The sequence below is a fragment of the Monodelphis domestica genome, chromosome 5 (genome assembly GCF_027887165.1).
Source record: "Monodelphis domestica isolate mMonDom1 chromosome 5, mMonDom1.pri, whole genome shotgun sequence".
In the NCBI taxonomy this organism is placed as follows: Eukaryota; Metazoa; Chordata; class Mammalia; order Didelphimorphia; family Didelphidae; genus Monodelphis; species Monodelphis domestica.
Window position 1 is genome coordinate 59,761,015 of NC_077231.1, and position 22,054 is coordinate 59,783,068.

A 22,054-nucleotide genomic window follows, 5' to 3' on the forward strand; every position below is an offset into this window, starting at 1 on the left:
TTTAAATGTGGTAGCCATAGCAGGTCCTGATTATTGTAAATAATGAATTTTAGGAAGTGGTCCATTATTTATAGTGCCATGCATAATATCACTAGGCTGGGGCCAATGACCATACTTAACATAATCACAACTAATTGCTAATTGGGACCTAGTTGTATTTAAATTTTTTTCTCGTGGCTTATTTGATATTTATTTCAATGTTTTATTATTTTACACAGCACCAAGAATATGTTCCTTCTACCAGCGATTATGATTGTTGTGGTAGCTGCAAGAATGTATCCTGTAGTTTCAAGATTGAAAATGATACATTTATATATGAGGTATCAAGTCTTAAATACCACTAGTAAAGAAATATGGGGCTTGTGGAGGTACTAGAAACATGTTAGAGAGAAGCATCTTTGTTATTGTAGATGTCTGAATACCAAAGACAGGTACTTTTCTAATGGATAACTTCTTTTCAAAATTCAATTCTATTTGAGACATGAAAGCAATTTGGAGTAAGAGTTCCTAAAATATTTTTTGTGGTGACCCTAAATGGTTCTCATAGTCCTGCTTTGGGATTTATCCTTCTAAATAAAAGAAAATTAATATTAAGAACTCATTAGCAGAATGAGAGAGGTAGACTAGTAGAATGAAAACTCCACAAGGGTAAGAAATTTTATTTTTTGTCTGTATACTCTGTATCTATCCCAATGTCTTACATTTAGTTGGTAATTAATAAATGCCTGTTGAACTCAATTGAATTGGTTAGCTTTCCAATCCTGGAGTCATGAAGACCTGAGTTTAAATGTTCCCTTTAATATTTACTAGTTGTATGACTATGGCTAAATCATGCAATTTCCCTGAGCCTCAGACAACACTCTGAATTTATCACAGGAGTTATAGATGTGTCCATTTGGAATTTGTTGGTGTTTACTGACAAATCCAGAAATCAGAATACCCTTAGAGTTGCAATGCTAGTCTAAAATAAAAGTTTAAAATGTTTGCTACTTAATTTGGCATGGAGTTGAATCAAATAATATCATGATATATCTGTATTCATTTGTCAACAATTATCATAAAATTATATGAGGGTCTTTTCAGAAATATGATGACTATAATGTGTAAGAGTTAAAATTTAGGGAAACTGAGGCAGGTAGAAATTACTTTCTCTCTGCAAGGAGTATTATATTTTTAGAGTTTTATTTAAGATAAGGAATTTAAGAATATACAAGTAAGAGAAGCACATGCTAGGTGGGTCGAGAGGCCCATTCAAATTTTCACTCACATCATGAGATGTGTCTGCTCGGGAGCGGAAGTAGGAAAGAGAAGAAGAGCCCCCGCCATAGGCGGAGACCCTTTCAATAATAATTTGCTCTTGGCCCAGGTGATAATTCAGTGAGATTGATTACAAAGCATTCTGGGAAGTGAGCAAGGATTTCTGGGGATTGAAGTCCTAGATTCAAGTCTCCATTTTTACAAGTATTTTGGGGGTATAATTTATAATTTCATTTATTTACATAGAGTGGCATATAATATAGGGAAATTTTCAAGTTCATGTTTTGCTATAAGTATCCTTTGGGCTACTGCAAATATTCCAAATGCAAGGAGGCCATCTTTCCAGATCACTATCTTTCAAAAGTCAAGCTAACATCCTTTACCACCACCCCTAGTCAAATATGTATATACATGTCACAAAATCACACACCTTATTAAAATGAGTCATAGAAGCAACTGATCCCCTCTAGTCAGAGCTTAATGATATGTAAATTGTGTGTAAGATATGGTCATTGTTTTTTCTTTTATATTGAAACTATTATCTTCTGCCTTAGAATCAATACCGTGTATTGGTTCCATGGCAGAACTGGGCAATGGGATTCACTACTTGGAAAGTTAATGGTGATGACATTTCCAGATTGTAAAAATTCACACCTTCACAGATACACCACCTTACATTGTGTCACTTACCCATTCAGCTTCCCTTCGTAGGTCTCTAACTTTTTCTTCCATTTTTAGTCTTCCATTTCACATTTGTTCCTTTGGTTATATTTAAAGCTGCATTTCTGTAATATAACTTTTTATAATTTATAATGAATTAAAGGGTATTGAAAAATAGAATACCACTGACAACCAATGAAACAACAGTGATATTTTCTAGTAAAAATGCTCTCCCAATTTTCATTTGACCCTTTATTAAGTAGGAAAGAAAACATGACCATTTCTTTTGAAAAGTGCACTAATTTGAGTTATTTAACTAATGCTGTCACTTTTTCTTTTCTAGGAGGGAAGTTCATGGGTCTTTAACTGCAGTAAATATGAGTGTGTAATGACAGATGAAGGGACAATGATTCTGGGCTACAGTGTTGTCTGTCCTCCTTTTAATGAGACTGAATGTAAAAAGGTTTGTACTTAATTTAAAAATATTAAAATGTCATATTTGATATTATTAAGCAAACATATGTCAGTACATATTGCAGGGTTATATTTTATATTATAATTAATCAAATATTTTCCTGACATTTACATGTAAATTCAAAAGAAACACATGAATTCCAGTGTCAAGACTCACATGAATCTTAGAGATCATCCAAATCCTTTATTTTATAAATTAAAAAATGTGTTATTTTACCTGATGTCAAAGATCCCATTTCCCCAGAATTTCCTTTTTTTTAACCTTACCTGCTATATGAGAACCAATAGTAAGAGTATCAGTTCCAAGGCAAAAGAGTGGACTACCAATTGGGGTTAAGTGGCTCGCCTAGGGTCACAGAGGTAGGAAGTATCTGGGGTTGGATTTGAGCCCTAGGCCTCCCATCTCTAGGCCTTGCTATCCACTAAGCCACGCAGCTGCTGCGATAATTTCATTTTTTTTTAATGTGAAAATTATAAGTGTTCTTGACACCTATCACAAAAGTCTCCATTTTTAGTTTGTGACTTGGGCACACTCTATTTTGGTGTTTCAGTGATTCTATCTTTTTTTTTCCTTTTTCTAGAATGAAGGTATCATAACAATAATAAATGATGGCTGCTGTAAGATCTGTAAGTAAAATAAAAATGTTACATTGCATAGTAGTTAATTTTTTTTGATAAAAAGTACTGGTCTTTATGAAAATTCAGAGGGGAGAGTTAGTCAATATTACTAAATCTGAGGTAATTTAATAATGTGACATTGTTTGGCTTCACTTGGCTACCAGGTTTGTGACTTTGGGTTTTCTTTCTGGAATATAATGAAGTTTCTCCAATTATCACAAGTAGGTAATACTTCAAGTCTTACCAGTTGCCTTCATATGAACACTCTGAGAGTGATATGTGGTATGAGCATTATCTCCATTTGAGAGGCAAGCTTACCTCCCTACTGTTCATGTCGGGATGACATATATCTACCTCAGTGTTTCTCAGCAGGGATTTACCAACCCCACTAAATATCTCCAGCTTATTTTCTGGGGTGACCTTTGGATCCAAGTCATTATTCTTTGGAGCACAAGAAGATGCTTCCTTTGCAGAGGTTCAAATTCCACCCTTTATGGGAAAAACATCATATCTTTTAGAGGGCTTCAAAGGGTCAGTGATTCTTTTTTCCCTCGACTGTGTAACATTAATCCACATTCCACCCACCATACCTTCCATTACATGTATTCTCATGGAAAACTAATATACCTTGATGTTTGTTTGAGTTGATTTATTGCTCTACTGGTTACCAAGGCACCCAGTTGATCACAAGTCCTTTAGATAATATTTCTTCTCATTCCTAGGTGTGAGTTGATGCCCACTTTTCTTCTCTATAAAGAATAATCATTTGATTTGCCTATAGTTCCTCTGGGTTTTCTACTTTTAATTATATATAATGAGGTCATTTTTTTTGTCTAGCACCAAGCATGATGCTATTCATCTTTTATATTTGAATATTTTTCAGTTAATAAGCATTCATTTTCTTTTTCCCACCCCCTTGTAACAAGCTTGCATAGACAAGCAAAACAAATTCTATATTGGTCATATCTAAAAATGTACTGTCTCCTGTTTCATATTTAGTACTTCCAGAAGGTTGTTACCATGCTCCATTTATAAGTCTATTGGAATAATAGTTGGTCATTGTACTGATCCAAGATATTAAATCTATCAAAGTTGTTTGTTTTTATATTGTTGTTGCTATAGTATAAATCATTCTCCTGATTCTGCTCATTTCACTCTGCATTGGTTCATATAAGACTTTTTTTCTGAAATTGTCCATTTTGTCATTTCTTACAGCACAATGGTATTTCATTCCATTCATCTAACATACTTTATTTAGCAATTTCCTGTTGACAGGCATCTCCTTCTTTTCTATTCCTTTATGGTCATAAAAAAAAAAAACAACTCTGCGACTTCTTTCACTCTTCCATTGTATTGGTCTTCTCCCCACCCATGCACTTCTTTATGAAATATAAATTTATCCCATTTTGTCCCTTTTCTCATTTCTTTCTTTTTTTCCTTTCCTTTTCTTTTTTTAAACATTATTTTATTTGGTTATTTACAAACATTATTCATTGGAAACAATGATCATTATCTTTTCCTCCCCCCAACCCCCCTCCCACCACTTCTCCCATAGCTGGCTCACAATTCCACTGGGTTTCACATGTGTTCTTGGTTCGAACCCATTTCCCTGTTGTTGGTATTTGCACTAGAGTGTTCATTTAGAGTCTTTCCTCAGTCATATCCCCTCCACCCCTGTACTCAAGCAGTTGCTTTTCATCGGTGTTTTTACTCTCACAGTTTATCCTCTGCTTGTGGATAGTATTTTTTAGATCCCTGCATATTGTTCAGGGACACTGCATTGCCACTAATGGAGAAGTCCATCACCTTCGATTGTACCACAATGTATCAGTCTCTGTGTACAATGTTTTCCTAGTTCTGCTCCTTTCACTCTGCATCACTTCCTGGAGGTTGTTCCAGTCTCCACGGAATTCCTCCACTTTATTATTCCTTTTAGCACAATAGTATTCCATCACCAACATATACCACAATTTGTTCAGGTATTCCCCAATTGAAGGGCATTCCCTCATTTTCCAATTTTTGGCCACCACAAAGAGCACAGCTATGAATATTCTTGTACAGGTCTTTTTCCTTATTATCTCTTTGGGGTACAAACCCAGCAGTGCTATGGCTGGATCAAAGGGCAGACAGTCTTTTATCGCCCTTTGGGCATAGTTCCAAATTGCCCTCCAGAATGGTTGGATCAGTTCACAACTCCACCAGCAATGAATGAATGTCCCCACTTTGCCACATCCCCTCCAGCATTCATTACTTTCCATAGCTGTCATGTTAGCCAATCTGCTAGGTATGAGGTGATACCTCAGAGTTGTTTTGATTTGCATCTCTCTGATTATAAGAGATGTAGAGCACTTTTCCATGTGCTTATTAATAGTTTTGATTTCTTTGGCTGAGCACTGCCTGTTCATGTCCCTTGCCCATTTATCAATTGGAGAATGGCTTGATTTTTTGTACAATTGATTTAGTTCTTTATAAATTTGAGTAATTAAACCTTTGTCAGAGGTTTTTATGAAGATTGCTTCCCAATTTGTTGCTTTCCTTCTGATTTTAGTTATATTGGTTTTGTTTGTACAAAAGCTTTTTAATTTGATGTAGTCAAAATTATTTATTTTACATTTTGTGACTCTTTCTATGTCTTGCTTGGTTTTAAAGTCTTTCCCTTCCCAAAGGTCTGACATGTATACTATTCTGTGTTTACCTAATTTACTTATAGTTTCCTTCTTTATGTTCAAGTCATTCACCCATTTTAATTTATCTTGGTGTAGGATGTGAGGTGTTGATCTAATCCTAATCTCTCCCACACTGTCTTCTAATTTTCCCAGCAGTTTTTATTGAATAGTGGATTTTTGTCCCAAAAGCTGGGATCTTTGGGTTTATCATATATTGTCTTTCTGAGGTCACTTGCCCCAAGTCTATTCCACTGATCCTCCTTTCTGTCTCTTAGCCAGTACCAAATTGTTTTGATGACTGCTGCTTTGTAATATAGTTTGAGATCTGGGACTGCAAGGCCCCCTTCCTTTGTATTTTTTTTTCATTATTTCCCTGGATATCCTTGATCCTTTGTTATTCCAAATGAACTTTGTTATGATTTTTTCAAAATCAGTAAAGAAATTTTTTGGAAGTTCTATGGGTATGGCACTAAATAGATAGATAAGTTTGGGTAGGATGGTCATTTTTACTATATTGGCTCGTCCTACCCATGAGCAGTTAATGTGTTTCCAATTGCTCAAGTCTAGTTTTAGTTGTGTGGAGAGTGTTTTGTAGTTGTGTTCATATAGTTCCTGTGTTTGTCTCAGGAGATAGATTCCTAGGTATTTTATTTTGTCTAAGGTGATTTTGAATGGGATTTCTCTTTCTAGTTTTTGCTGCTGAGCTGTGTTGGAGATGTATAGAAATGCTGATGACTTATGTGGGTTTATTTTGTATCCTGCAACTTTGCTAAAGTTGTTGATTATTTCAATTAGCTTTTTGGTTGAATCTCTAGGATTCTTTAAGTAGACCATCATGTCATCCGCAAAGAGTGATAACTTGGTCTCCTCCTTGCCTATTTTGATGCCTTCAATTTCTTTTTCTTCTCTAATTGCTACTGCTAGTGTTTCTAGTACAATGTCAAATAGTAGAGGTGATAATGGGCATCCTTGTTTCACTCCTGATCTTATTGGGAATGCATCTAGTTTATCCCCATTGCAGATGATATTAGCTGATGGTTTTAGATATATACTGTTTATTATTTTTAGGAACGACCCTTCTATTCCTATGCTTTCTAGTGTTTTTTTTTAATAGGAATGGGTGTTGTATTTTATCAAAGGCTTTTTCTGCTATTGAAATAATCATGTGATTTTTGTTGGTTTGCTTTGTTGATATGGTCAATTATGTGGATGGTTTTCCTAATATTGAACCATCCCTGCATCCCTGGTAGAAATCCTACTTGATCATGGTGGATGACCCTTGTGATGACTTACTGGAATCTTTTTGCTAGTATTCTATTTAAGATTTTTGCATCTATATTCATTAGGGAGATTGGTCTATAATTTTCTTTCTCTGTTTTTGATCTGCCTGGTTTTGGAATCAAGACCATGTTTGTGTCATAAAAGGAGTTTGGTAAAATTCCATCTTTGCTTATTATTTCTCATTTCTAATGAGGTCAATTTAGCAATATTTACTATGTGATTTTGGAGTAGAAAGAAAAATGGAAACTGGTCCCTTCCCTGAAGAAACTTACACTCTCTTGGAGAGAACAACAATCAAACAAATGATGCATTTTTGTTTCAATACCAGATACTTTGAGGAGGGAGATGGTGCTGAGAGGTAACAGGGAAGACTGAGTTTGATCAAAGATTGAGAGTTAGAAGTACCTTAGATGATCTAGTTTTATGTCCTCTTTCTACAGATAGGGATCCTGAGTGCCACACTGCCTCTTCTATGAGCTAAATTTTGAAAGGGAAAAGGAGATCTCTTTGGGCATAGGGGATAACCTAGGACTCCTGTTCTTACCTCGCCTGGGATGCTTAGACTCATTTTCTTATTGCATTTATCATGGAACAGTATGATACATGTCTCAGGTTTTTTTTCCTTTGCAGAAATCCATCCTACAGTTTGCTGGTCCAAGCTTTCCTTCCCCCCCCCCCCCAAAGCCCAGCAATTTCCTTTCAAATGTTATTATCTCAGTCTGACTAAAAACGAAGTAATTTATCCCTGGTCACAAAATTGAGAAGTGTCTCTATTAGGACTCAAATTCAGGGTATCCAAATTCAAGATTTGTAAGCTTTTCATTGTAGAAACTTATTTCATGGGCTTTTTTAGCTATCAAAATTACCTTAGAGGCCATCTAGTCAAACTCCTTCATTTTATGGCTGAGGAAATGAGGACCAGAGAGTTTTGACAAATTATTTATCCAAGTTTATTTAGGTAGTAAGTAGCAGAACTGGGATTTGGACTGATGTCCTCTGACTCCAGGTACAAAACCTTCCATTCTTCCCCTTTCTTCAAATGTTGGTCATCAAGTCTTCATTTAGTAGATATGACCTTACTTCTGAATCTATACTCAAACAAAGCCTTTCCAATGGGGTAGAAACTTCAAGAACTTCTATTTTAGTGGCATAGCCTTTGGAAACCTGTGGTGAATTTCAGAATATGTTGAAGCATTGGAGTAGGATTTTTTGGGAATATCCTAGAAATTCAACATACTAGAGGGACTATACCCAGGACATGTGAAGACTTCCCCTGACAGAATGGGAAATTTATTCCAACAGCTGTGAAGACAATAGGTGCTATAGAGCACTTGAGAGTTTGGTCAGACATCAAAGATACCAAGGTCATCCACTGTATCCTGGGCCATTTACAGCATTGCTGGCTTTTGTCTTGCCACTGGGTTTTCCTGTCTCTAGAAGAGAAAGTGAAGTGGATGACTTTGTGCAGCTCTACTTCATATAAACATAACCAAGTTAAGACATCACCTCATGATATCATTGGTCCTCTTTGAAAATGAAGGATGAACAACAACAATAACCCAGGATAAAGGGTAGGAAGAAAAGAACTCAGTGGATCTCTTTATGGAGCCCAGTGCAGAGTTCTGTTTTAATGTTGTGTTAAGCTAACAGTTAATCCCAGTACTATATAAATTATTTGGAAAAATAGGCAAAGAAGGAATACTATCAAATTCCTTTTATGACACAAATGTATCGTTGATATCAAAAGCAGGAAGAGAAAAATTAGAGAAAGGAAATTAGAAACCAATCCCTAATGAATATTTATGCAAACAATTTAAATAAAACAGTAGCAAGGAAATTACAGCAATATATCATAAGGACAATTTACTATGACCAGGTGGGTATAGTAGTAAAAATGAATAAATACTCCTACTATTTAAAAATATATGGGATTTTAATAATAATCAAAAAGGATGGAAAAGAAAAGGGATTCTTTCAGTCAAGTGAGCAGAGCAAAGAGAGCCAGAGACTCACACCTGCAGCACTTTACCATAAGCACAAGCTCCCCCAAAAGAGCCCTGCAGTGTGGGTCTCAACCAAATTTATCTCCCAAGCCTCCTTATGTAAAATGGGGATGTAACTCAAAAGGAAGCTGGGAATGTAGCTCAGGTGTGGCAAATTTTCCACCTGAACATGAGTTTTATACCAGGAATGGAGTGCTGGTTTAATATTAGGAAAACTATGACTATAATTGACCATATCAATAAACAAATCAACAGAAATCATTATTATTTCAATAAATGCAAATCTTTTGGCAAATCAAACATCCTTTCCTGTTAAAAAACACTATAGAGCATAGTAATAAATGGAACTTTCCTTAGAATGATAAATAGTATCTTCCTAAAACCATCAGCAAGCATTATCTCTAAGGGGGACAAGTTAGAAACTTTCCTAGTAAGACCAGGAATGAAGCAAGAATGTCTATTATTACTGCTATTATTCAGTTTTGTACTAAAAATGCCATCTATAGCAATAAGAGATGAAAAAGAAATTGAAGGAATTAAAAAAGGAAATAAAGAAGCAAAATTATCACTCTTTGCAAGTGGTGGTATACTTAGAGATCCCTAGAGAATGAACCAAAAATATCAATTATAATAATAATAAAATAAATATAAACAAATATATAATGTGTGTATCATATACAATATAAAATATGATATAATGTAATAAAATTAATAAAATTAATTGAAATAACTTTAGCAAAGTTTCAGGATATAAAATAAATTCACATAAATCATAAGCATCTTTATATGTTTCTAACAAAGCCGAGTAGCAAAAGATAGAAAATGAAATTCCATTTAAATTAATAATAAATATTATAAAATACTTGGGCATTTACCTTCCAAGACAAACTCAAGTACTGAATGAACTTAATTATAAAATACTTTTTACACAAATAAAGTCAGAGCTATACAATTGGGAAAATATTAATTGCTTCTAAGTAAGCCTGGCAAATATAATAAAATGACAATTTTATATAAACAAATCTCCTTATTCAGTGTTTGACAGATCAAATTGCCCAAAATTATTTTGTAGCACTAGAGAAAACAAAACAAAACCCATCCTGAAGAACAAAAGTTCAATAATATCAATGAAATAACTTTAAAAAAAAGAAGGAAGATGGCCCAGGAATGTCAGATTATATTACCACTCATTAATCATCAAAATAATCTAGTACTGGTTAATAAATAGAGTGTTGGATCAGTAGAACAGATAAGGTATACAAACCTAGTAATAAAGGACCTTAGTAATTGAGTGTTTAATAAATCAAATGATCCAAGTTTTGGGGACAAGAAATCACTATTTGACAAAAGCTGTTGGAAAATTAGAAAATTGTATGGCAGAGACTGGGAATAGACCAGCATCTCACAATGTCTGCCAAAATAAGATGAACATGGGTACATGATCTAAACATAAAGGGTGAAATCATAAGTGAATTAGGGGAACATGGAATAGTTTCCCTTTCAGATATATGGATAAATAAAGAATTTAGGACCAGATAGGAGGTTGAGGGAATTATAAATATAAAATGGATAATTTCAATTACATTAAATTAAAAAATTGTTATACAAACAAAACAAATATAACTAAGATGAGAAGGAAAGCAAAAGGCAAGAAAAAACTTTCTAGTGTAAGTTTCTCTGATAAAGGTCTTATTTCTTAAATATACAGAGAACTAAGTCAGATGTATAAAAATAAAAGTCTTTCTCCAATTGATAAATGGGTAAAGGATATATATATATATATATATATATATATATATATATATATATATGCAGTTTTTAGATGAAGAAATCAGATGAAGCCATCTATAGTGGTGTATAAAATGCTCTAAATAACTTAATTAGAGAAATCATATTTAAATAACTCTGAATATCACCTCATACTTATTATATTGGATAATATGATAGAAAAGGAAAATGATAATAGTTGGAGTATATGTGGGTAAAGTAGGACACTAATACAGTGTTGGTGGAGTTGTGATCTGATCAAACAATTCTGGAAAGCAATTTGGAACAATACTTATAATTGTGCATTGTGACCCATCAATACCTTTAGTAGGTCTATATTGCAAAGAGAGAAAAAATGGGAAAAGGACCCATTAGTAAAAAAAATATTCACTGAGGCTCTTTTTCTTGTAGCAAAGAATTGGAAATTGAGGGGTTATTCATCAGTTGGGGAATGGCTGAACAAGTTGCGGCATATGATTGTAATGGAATACCTTTATGCCATAATAAATGACAAGCAGTATGATAGGAAAATATAAAAAGACTTATATGAACTGATGCAAAGAAAACTGAGCAGAACTAGAATATTGTACACAGTGAGAACAATATGTTTTGACCAGCAACTATGAATGACCTAATTTTTCTTAGCAATGCAGTAATCCAAAGCAATCCCAGAGACTCATTAGAGAAAATGCCAACTGCTTTCAGAAAGAACTGATGGAATGGAATGAAGACAAAAACATACTATATTTTACCTTCTTTTTACTTCTTTTTTGTTTGAGATTTCTTCCACAAAATGACAAATATGGATAAATGTTTTATGTGACTACAAGCACAATATCTTTATCAGATTGTTTACTATATCTAGGGGGGGAGGGATGGGAGAGATTGAGAGAGGGAGAATGGGAAGGAGGAAGAGAACTTGGAATTCAAAACTTTAAAATTAATATTAAAACTTTTAATATAATTGAGCAAAAATAAAATATTCTTTAAATTTTCTATTAAGTGGTCAATAGAATTAATGAGCCCCAAGGTCTCAGATCTACAAGGGTTCTTGACTTAAGATTAGAAGCCCTTTGAAGACCATGAACAGACTTTAGGGAGAAAGGGAGGGTTATGAACTTCATAAGTTAAAAAATACATATTTATTTTCACTAAACTAACTGAAATTTAGCATTATGGACATATTGAAAATTATCAGAAGTGGTCCATATCCTTTATCCAATTTCCAAAGGGGTCCATGACATAAAAATGGTTATGAATCCCTGACATAGAGTATTGACTCTTGTATGCAGAGTAACTTAGTGACTTGATGTGCTTCATCTCCCCTGTGAATATTCAGTAAATAAATACCATGTTGATAAGAGCAAGAATAAGAATAGCCACTATCACAAAAATAGCAATGAAATAATAATTATGACAATACTAACAATAATCATAGTGACAATACTAACAATGATGAGCACAAAATGACGAGAACGGTAGTAATGAAAAACCCCCAATATAATACTGATAAGAATGTTGATTATAAAATGACAATGTCAACAAATTTTATAATACCATCACAATAATACTAATGAAGATAATAACAATATGACCAGAACCAGGACAGCAATAATGATTGATAAAGCTATAACAACAAGGAAAACAATAACAATGATGATAACAGCAATACTCTTAAGTATTGTAAATAGCAGTTGTGAAAAGACAATAACAATAAAATTGACAACAATGACTGCAATAGTAAGGAAACAATATTGTTCTAACCATAATGATGATGGTGAACACAGTAATACCAGGTTTACAACAATAACAACAGCAGCAACAGTAATGATGACAACAATTGGCATTTATCTATCACTTTGTGTCTGCATTGTTCTTTATATACATGTATATAAAATTGATTTTAGTAAATATAATGAAAATGAGACTCAGAGTAATTACATGACTTTCCCATCCTTTTTTGGTATCAGAAGTGAGATTTCCTGACACTTTGTCTAAGGCTCTATATATTGAAAATAGAGTATTTCCTCTCATTGTTCTTGATCTCAATGTTCAAAAGACCTTCAGACTTGGGATACCACTTAGTGTAAATTATAAAGCATGCTTTGTTCACAGTAAGAGGCAATGTCACAAGGTTGATAAAAGATTTAGAAGAACTGAGTTCAAGTTCCAACTCTGAAATGTACCTGCTGGGGGATCCTGGGCAGGTCCCAGACTTTTAGTACCCCAAATGATTCTTCAAGAGTGTATGTTACAGAGAAGATTTGTATTAGTAGAGGAGGAACCTCACCTGGAAGTTCTCTCTCTTAAAGAATTTACAACACAGGTATAGTCACAGGCAAAACTATATTACAGAAAAGGGATATGTCAACAATTAGACAAAAATTCTGATTAATTCATCTGATATTATTTTGATTTATTCCTTCTCCAAAACCATGCAAGTCAATGAAAGGGTAGAGATCCATACATGCAAATCAACTATCCATCTCCCTCTTTCTTTGATCCTCAGCCAAGAGCCAGGAACAATATACAATAGGCTCCCAATCCTAAAATAACCTCCATTGGCTCAATTCCAGCTTAGGTATCAGTGCTAATTACTTGTGTGAAGAAATGCAGGTTTCCAGAGCTTTCTGTTTGGGAGTGCGCCAGCCAGCATAGATGTTACTTTATTTTACTTGAAAGTGGACAGTTTTCGTCTTTTTGCAGAGAACACTTTAAAATATTCTATTGTCTACATTCTATTAACAAGAGGCTTGTAGATTCACCTGTCCACATAACATTCTTTATTCAAGTTGTAAAAGTATCCCCGAAAAGAATACTAAAAATGCTGTCAGGAAAAATTACTCCGCAAGTTGTTTGGTTTTGCTTTTGTTTTTTCTGAAGAAGATAAATAGGAAAAGACATCAGTAAAAAATTGCAGATGGTGTGTATGTAAATATATATTATGGCACATATATATGCACATCATCATATGTATATATTTCTATTGCTATCTATTTTGGGGCATCTCAGTACCATAGTGTAGAGAGTACCCACTCTGCAGTCAGGAAGACTCATCTTCCTGAGTTCAAATCCAACCTCGGACACTTACTATCTGTGAGACCCTGGGCAAATCACTTAACCATGCTTGCCCCAGTTTCCTCATCTGTAAAATGAGCTAGAAAAAGAAAGAGCAAGCCACATCAGTATTTTGGCCAAGAAAACCCCAAATGGGGTCATGAAAAGTCAGACATGACTGAAATACCCAAACAAGAGCCACAAATCTATCGCCCAGATTTTTTATTCACATTTTTATGAGTCTAGTAGAAAAATGTCATCTGAGCAATATCAATGAGAATTTATTTTGGAAAATGATGTTTGTAATTGCATTGTAATCTTATATTAAATGTAAATTTACATGACACGTAATCTTACATTAAATATAATCTTATATTCAGAATTCAATGATTGTGATAAATCGCAGAGCCCTATCTATCATTTGGTTTTGCACTGTGAGTGTTGTTCTCTTTACAAATAATGCCTATAAACAGTGATTTGATGCATTCAAAGTGAATCAATTACATCTGTTAAACTCTACATGTTGAATTTGTTATATAAGATCAAATTCCCAAATCACTGTATTTTACGGCAGGTCAGGAAAAACACAGAAATCATCTATTTCAGCACCTTTCCTTTTTTTAAGCCCTTACTTTCTATTCTTACAATTGATACTCGATACTTTTAAAGGCAGAAGAGTGCTAAGGACTCTATGCTAGGGTTATGTAGAGAGGGTTAAAAGACTTGCCCAAGGTCACACAGCTAGAAAGTGTCTGAGTCCAAATTTGAACTCAGGTTCTACTGCCTCCAGATCTGGAGCTCTAGCCAATGTTCTACCTAACTGCCCCTCAATACCTTATTTTTCCAAATGAGGAAACTGAGGCATACACAGGTTAAGTGACTTATTATTGATGATCATCCAGTGGGGTTAGCAGCAAATCATGGATGCAAATCAAGTATGATAAACTACATATGAATTAATATGGTGTTATAGTTATGAGTAGATATCCTATGAATCAAGATAACCAATTTATAGACAAAAAAGTACAGATGAGAACAATGCTGATGCAAAAAAGCAAAGATTTTTTAAAAATAATTTTATCTAGATACAGGTACTTTACAAATATTTAGATTAATAGCATTTTGTTGCATCAAATGAAGAGCACAACATAGATTTAGTTTTGGAAGAGATCTTAGAGGTCCTCAAGTCCCACTTCTTCCTTTTATCTATGAGGAAACAGACCTAGAAGGTTTATGTCATTATTACTTAATAAGTACCTGTAGTTGAAGATAAGGGCTTGGGTTTTGAAACCAGGTTTTCCTAAGTCCAAGCTCTTCGATGTTTGTCTATACCCTAGTAAGGAAGCATAAACTAGTTTTAAAAATTATCTAAATGCAATGTGTAGGGGGTGGAAACACTGATTTAATAGTAATAAGAGGCTTTTACTTTTGTCCTTTCCTCTAGCCCCATTGGATGACCATCAATAAATGTCACTTACCTTCTCTTTATGCTTCAGTTTCTCATTAGGAAGATAAGGGTATTGGAATATATGATCTCTCTGTTCCTCCTATCCAGCCCTAAAATCCTATAATTATGGAATTTGGCCTCTTGCTACAAATCCACCATGAAAAAGTAACAGGGATATAATTAATTCATTTTATATTCATCAAATCAGTTTGTACAATTTAGTGCTATTGTATGAATATCATATAAATATAAAGGCATCAATAAAATGTTAATAGCAATATGGGATTCAGCATTTTCCCTCTTCAATTGCCTTCCTATACTTTTCGTAGATATATTAGTGCATTTATGTCCATTCCATATGCATGAATAATAAATTAGCTTTTATCTTGCCCATAAAATGTCACAGTCACTCTCCTAAGCAAGGGTGATACAACTAGAAATGGGAGACAATCTATCCTTTCAAAGAGTTTAACAGTCCATTTATGGGAGGGATTTCCAGGTAAAGAAGCGACTGGACAGACAGAAAGATGATGACTTGATCCATAGTGGGGCAGGGCAGGGCAGGGCAGGTTACATGCCTGGTGACATGGAGGATGCCAAGAAAGTCTGGGGAAACACAATAAAGCATTGTTTGATGAGCTGATCGGAGCTCTGAGGCTGCATAGACTGTGTTCAGTGACACATTTCTCAGGTCTCCTTGGTCCCAGGGAGGGAGTGTCAAAGGTGAGTCGATGAACTCTTCCCCTTTTTGTGGGATGTTTTCCTGGTTTCTAGTCCAGTCTGGGGATACTTTTCAGGATGATGAGAAGCAGTTATTAGCAGAATGGCTGGTAGTAGACATAAGGTGTATGACTAGAGGTGATGATGGCTTGATATGCATATAAATGTATTTGTGCTAAAATCAGCATGTCATCTTTAATCTTTTACATCCCATAAAACTATGTATAATATTCTAGATAGAAGTCATTAAAGGTGTGAAGATGTTTTTAAGGGTGTCAATATAAGAATTATTATGAAATCATTGCCATTAAAATGGTAGGCACAGGGCAGGTAGGTGGCTGAGTGAACGGAGAGCTGGACTTAGAGATGGGAGGTCCTGGGTTCAAATTTGGCTTCAGACACTTCCCAGTTGTGTGACTCTGAGCAAGTCATTTCATCCCCATTGCCTCGCCCTTACTACTGTCCTGCATTGGAACCAATACACAGTATTGATTCCAACATGGAATGTAAGGGTTTTAAAAATCAACTAATCTATGTGAACAAAATTCTAATTGGGAACAAAATGTATTTGTTCAGGAAACAAATAAAAAATATGTATTTGTTTGGGAAACAAATAAAATTTGGAAAATTTAAGGGAAATTGTTGAAATCAATATACTGTATTATATCAAAGATTCAGTCATGATATGTTAAAGGAACAAACCTTTCCTCTATTTTAATAGGCAGAAGGGAAGAAAGAATGTGCCAGAAAATAACAGTAAAAACAACCATAAAAAAACAAGATTGTACAAGTCAAAGTCCTGTGAGTATGCAAAATCATTGTTCTTTTCTAACTATGGACCTTTCTTTCTAAAAGAGAGATTTATATGTGACAATAATAGCTCATATTTTTATAATGCTTCTTTATGAAATGCTTTTCTTATGATAGCCCCAAGGTAGATAGTGCAAGTTTTATAATTCTTATTTTATAGATGAATAATCCGTGTCCCAGATTTTTGAATAAATTTTCTCTTGGTCATAGATCTAAGATGGGAAGGAGCTGAGGGGAAATTGATACCAAATTGCTCTGACTTCTTAATGGCTCCAAGCAGTCACTGGGGCTAGAAACAGACCATTATGAAAGTCAGCCAGGTCTCCTAACCAATGAACAGTCATTAAATTACCTACCCCCTTAAATACTGTTGTATTGAATGCTCCATTTCTCTTCAAATGGCATTTTTTTCTTGGTCATACAACTAAGAAGGGACCCAGATTTTTGAATAAATTTTCACTTGGTTATACAACTAGGATGGGCCAGATTCCGGATTCAAACCCATATTGTTTGATTCCAAATCAAGAACTCTCTCTCTACTGTATTACGTTTGGAGTCACAATCTGGGATTCATTCCTCCAACAAAATGATTAATATCCTCTTCAAATGATGTGTGTGAATGTGTGGATTACTCTTTGCTGAAATGGTTGCCAACACCAAGCAGAACCCATAAAGGAGAGAGAAAATAAATAGAAATGGAGGGAGAAAAATGGGAAGGGGAAGAAAGGGTAATGAGAGACTGTGGAAGAGAGAAGAACCTTCTTGATTTCCCCACTAGTACAAGACAAAGAAACAGGGAAATGGAGAGGAGCTGGTTTTGTCTTCTTTCTAGCACAGGCTGGGTGTATCACCTTGGGCAAATTGCTTAACTTCTCTGTATCCCAAAGTTAAAATTCTAAGTTGCTATGAGTGATCTGCTTTGGTAGAGGGAGTTTACTCCCCTGAGAGGTGCTTTTACCTGGGAAATCCCAGCTATATTAATTTCCTGCCCAGTGGCAATGCTCCTCTGGATAAGTAGAACAAATTCCTTTAAAGTTCCCTTACTTTGACCATTTTGATGCCCATTTGAGAACTGTCACTTTCTACAGTCTTCACAAGGAATGGTGCAATTCTGATTACAATAGACTCATTTGTTGAAATTCCTATAGGCTCCAATCCAATTAATTGGTAACCATGTCTTACTTGCTTTATCATTTTAGCAATTTTTTTCTGATTCATATGTGCCAATTGGTATTATTTTACTTGACGTGGGAATTAATTTTCTTTGACATACTTATCCTGGTCATGTTTCCTTTTTTACTTATTTTTTGGAATCTGCCAGCAGACATAGACATCTGAGAATTGTAATAATTAGGGAAGGGGCTGGGGAAAAATGATACCGAGTTGTTCTGACTTTTTAGTGGCTCCAACCAGTCATCAGGGCTAAGAGCAGACCATTCTGAAAGTCTGCCAGGTCTCCTAATGAGTGAATAGTCATTACATTACCTACCTCCATTAAATATTGGCATGTTGAACGCTTCAAACAGTTATCTTTGAATGGTATTGTAGACATAGCACAATTTAGGGTTATCACTCATTCTTTCACTAATGGCAAAAATGGAACTTCTCATGGACTCACATTTCTTCTTCCTTCTCTTTAACAGATAAGTGTTGCTTCTTGTGATGGGAAATGCCCATCTGCTACCATCTACAATGTCAATATTGATAACCATTTTAGATTCTGCAAATGTTGTAGGGAAAGTGGAGTGCGGAATGTGAACGTGCCTCTCTTCTGCTCAGGAAATGGCTCAGAAGTTACGTACACCTTTCAAGAACCCATCGAGTGCTCATGTCAATGGAAATGAATTCTGGATTCAAAATAAACCCACACCCAAACCACAGAATGAGCATTAGGGTTCATTGATACTTTCCTATCACTGGAGAGGTCTATACCTTTTTAAAAATTAATAAACTTATGAAAACTTTCATCCCACTATTTCATCACTGATAGTAAATACCTTATGTTGCTCTAGTAAAGTTACTTTTTCCTTTATCTAGTATGTATTTCAGTGTATTGCATTGTCTAGTTCAATAAAATTACTTTCCTATGATAGTGAAATATAGTTATGTATAAGATTTTAAAAAGCAGTAACTTCAGATCAATGTTGCATTGACTGAAACATAATTTGGGGAAACTCTCCATTTCACTTAATTGCAGTTAAAGTCATTGCAAATGAAATTTTATCTCCTTTTGTAAGAACCTGGGAAGCAAAAGCCAGTGTTACTTAATATCCCCAAATCTGTACTTTTTATTCCACATGAGTAGAGTGGGTAAAAGTTGGCTTCTAGATTGGTAGACTTAATCAGACTTTATAGATTCACAGAATCACAAGATCATAGAATATTAGAAGTATAAGAGGCTTTCAAGATCACCTATTTTAACCATACTTTTTTTTGAAAGTCTAAATACCTTTCCCACTATAGATACCTTCCAACTTTTCTGCATGTATTTTCTATGTTCCTTTTTATAGAAATTTAATACTACCAGTCAAATGCAAGTTCCTTGAGGGCAGGGGTTCTTTTTCTTTTTCTTTTTTGGTATCCTCTGGACTTAGCACAGTGCCTAGCACACTGAAAGCACATAAATGCTTCTTGGTTGATTGGTAGATTGATTTGTCCAGTCTTACTCAAATAGGTAGTGATGCTTTGCTTAAGCAGAACCCCAAATCTTTCTCTTGCATTCCAGGTCTCAGAGTGTCTTACACTTTAAGGGATTAGTCATTGGAGTCCCCATTTGTAAAGATTTAAAATTATGTGTATATTCAAACTGTTAGGTCCAGTGCCTTTGGATTAATTAATAAAAATCCCACACATAGAGATAAATATGTATTGTAGATGCCAAGAAATGGGGTGGGGAAATGCATCCTCAGCAGGCATGGGGAGGAGGGAAATCTCGTACCTTTATTTTTATACCATGAAATCCCTGGTCTTCTGTATATAGCTATTATTTAACATATTTGGTAAGTAGCCCAGAGTGCTTAGACACTGGCATCCACTTTTAGATGTATATATAGAGTATACAGGTCAATAAGGATTTTTTTGTACTTATGCTGCTTTCTCTGTGATGGGGGAATGGGATGAGATTATTTGAATGTATTAATGCTTCTGCAATATAATGTTGTACCTTCAAATCAATAATTTTAAAAATGCCTTGGCTGAAGAGAAAACAAGACAGGAGGTGTTCAACATACAGATGCTCACCAGCACTTTGAAATATACACTCTGAATAACCATTTATATTTTTACAGAAATTCTCCATTTAACTTAAAAGTCATTTCCAACAGAAAAAAAAAAAACCCCAAACAACTGTTTGTCATAGAAACTTAGCAGGAATAGTGATAGGAAGCAGACTTGTGCTTCATTTGCTTAGCGAAGTCCAGGTGAAGAAGTCCCCTCTCCCAGTGCAGGACAGTACCTACTCTGCAGGTAGTAACCTTGGAGGAGTGAGATATTACGAATTTTGTCTAGGGGCTCACAGAGGAGAGACTTAAACCAGTTCTTCCTGTCTCTGAGATCAGCTCTTCAAAGATTTTATCATGTGGCTTTTCAGACCAGGAAGATTAATCATTCTGTTCTCTGTGTATGTTTTGGTGGGGGAACAAAAGGTTTCACAATTGTATGTATAAAATCTTGTTTTAAAATTTCAGAGGATAGGAACAGCTACGTGGCTGAGTGAACAGAGAACCAGATCTGAAATCAGAAGGACCTGGGTTCAAATCTGCCCTCAGATACTTCTTAGCTGTGTGACCCTGGGCAAGTCACTTAATCTCAATTGCCTAGTTGATATTGCTCTTCTGCCTCAAAACTGATATCTAGTATCGATTCTAAGACAGAAGGTAAAGGTTATAAAAAAATTTAAGAGTTATAGGATATCATAGAACTTTAACATTAGAAAGGAAGTCAAATATGATAGAATTCCCTATTTCACCACAATGATTATAATCCCTGTGTTTTAGCATAGCAATAGCATTTAACTGGTATCCTTTTTATTACTATTATTGTTATTATGTCTGGATATATGATTTGACCTGTGTTAGGAATTCCTAGTGATGAAATTCTTTCTGCTGACTGAGCTACAATTCTGTAAGTTATAGTCTATTTGAGTTACTGAGGCTCTATGCCATTACGAAGTTAATGATCACAAAGCCAATATGTTTCAGAGACAGAGAACTTAATTTCAGCTTATTCTGACACCAAGCCTAACCTTCTATCCAATAGACCTTACTGTCTCTCATATTGATTTGATGATAGCAGCGTCCATAATTTAACATATATGTCAATGATCTGTAATTTTGTTGGTGGGGGACTCCCTATCCCTAACTAACTCTAAGCACAAACTTTACTGTACAAAAATTGCTCAATTCCCCTGAGTTATAGTTAACCATGATTATTCAGCAAAGATGTCATTAATAAAAAAGAAATGCTTTTAGTTTTCTTTATGGATATTTGTGATTCATGCTATAAAAATCCTCATAATAAACTTAGAAACAATAGTTGAAATTTAATTTATTTTTTTGATCTAGAAAAGAAGCAATGGATCATGGTCAGAGAAATGGACTTGGAGTCAGAAAGACTTGAGTTTAAATCTTCTGACTGAGTAGCTTTGAGTGGATTAGTCTCAACATCTCATTACCCTCATCAGCTCTCTGATTCTGACCTACACTGGGAAAAGGTAGTTTTCTCTTTGCAAATTTCATGTGTCAATGAAATCACAAGTCCAGTTTCTCCCCTCAACCCATCCCCCACTAAAAAAAAAAAGAAAGAAAAATCTTGATCAGAATTGGAGAAATACAACATTAACATTGAAATATGGAGATCTGAATCATTTAAAAGCACTACATCTTGTTGAATTTGTAAATTACATATTGCATCTGTCTCTCTTTTGCAATCAGTTTGTATTTGACATCAACGAAAAATCAATAAAAATTGCTCTATGAATTCCTATGCATTATGATGGGTTTTTATTTGTAATGGAAATTACATCTGTAAAAGAAACTATTTTGCTCTGTTTGAAAGTCATCTCATGATTAACATGTGATTGAATCTAGTGGGAATTTTCTTTAGTACTTTGGTTTAACCTCTGTATAAATTACTTCCTTCATCTCCCTGCTCCCTTTCTGGCTCTGCTTCACTTAAGTTAACCTGATCTTTCCTCCTTTCTCCTTCATTTTACCACGTGGACAAATGCCAGCAGCAACCTGTATTTTGCTAGCGCCATTCCAAATCTACCTCCATTTTTAGGCAGAAAGTCATCT

The 22,054-nt window shown here is 34.7% G+C and overlaps 1 protein-coding gene across 2 annotated transcripts in view; it reads left to right on the forward strand.

Moving 5' to 3' along the window:
• Window positions 1-21,737, forward strand: part of OTOGL (otogelin like) — a 256,085-nt gene extending 234,348 nt beyond the window's left edge. For both annotated transcript variants that reach the window (XM_016425678.2, XM_056798553.1), the window contains 5 exons: window positions 219-320; window positions 2,261-2,380; window positions 2,973-3,018; window positions 16,672-16,751; window positions 18,404-21,737. In XM_016425678.2, coding sequence (XP_016281164.2) covers window positions 219-320; window positions 2,261-2,380; window positions 2,973-3,018; window positions 16,672-16,751; window positions 18,404-18,604 — 549 coding nt within the window. In that variant the 3' untranslated portion in view covers window positions 18,605-21,737. The remainder of the gene's footprint in view (window positions 1-218; window positions 321-2,260; window positions 2,381-2,972; window positions 3,019-16,671; window positions 16,752-18,403) is intronic.
• The last annotated feature ends 317 nt before the right edge of the window (window positions 21,738-22,054 follow it).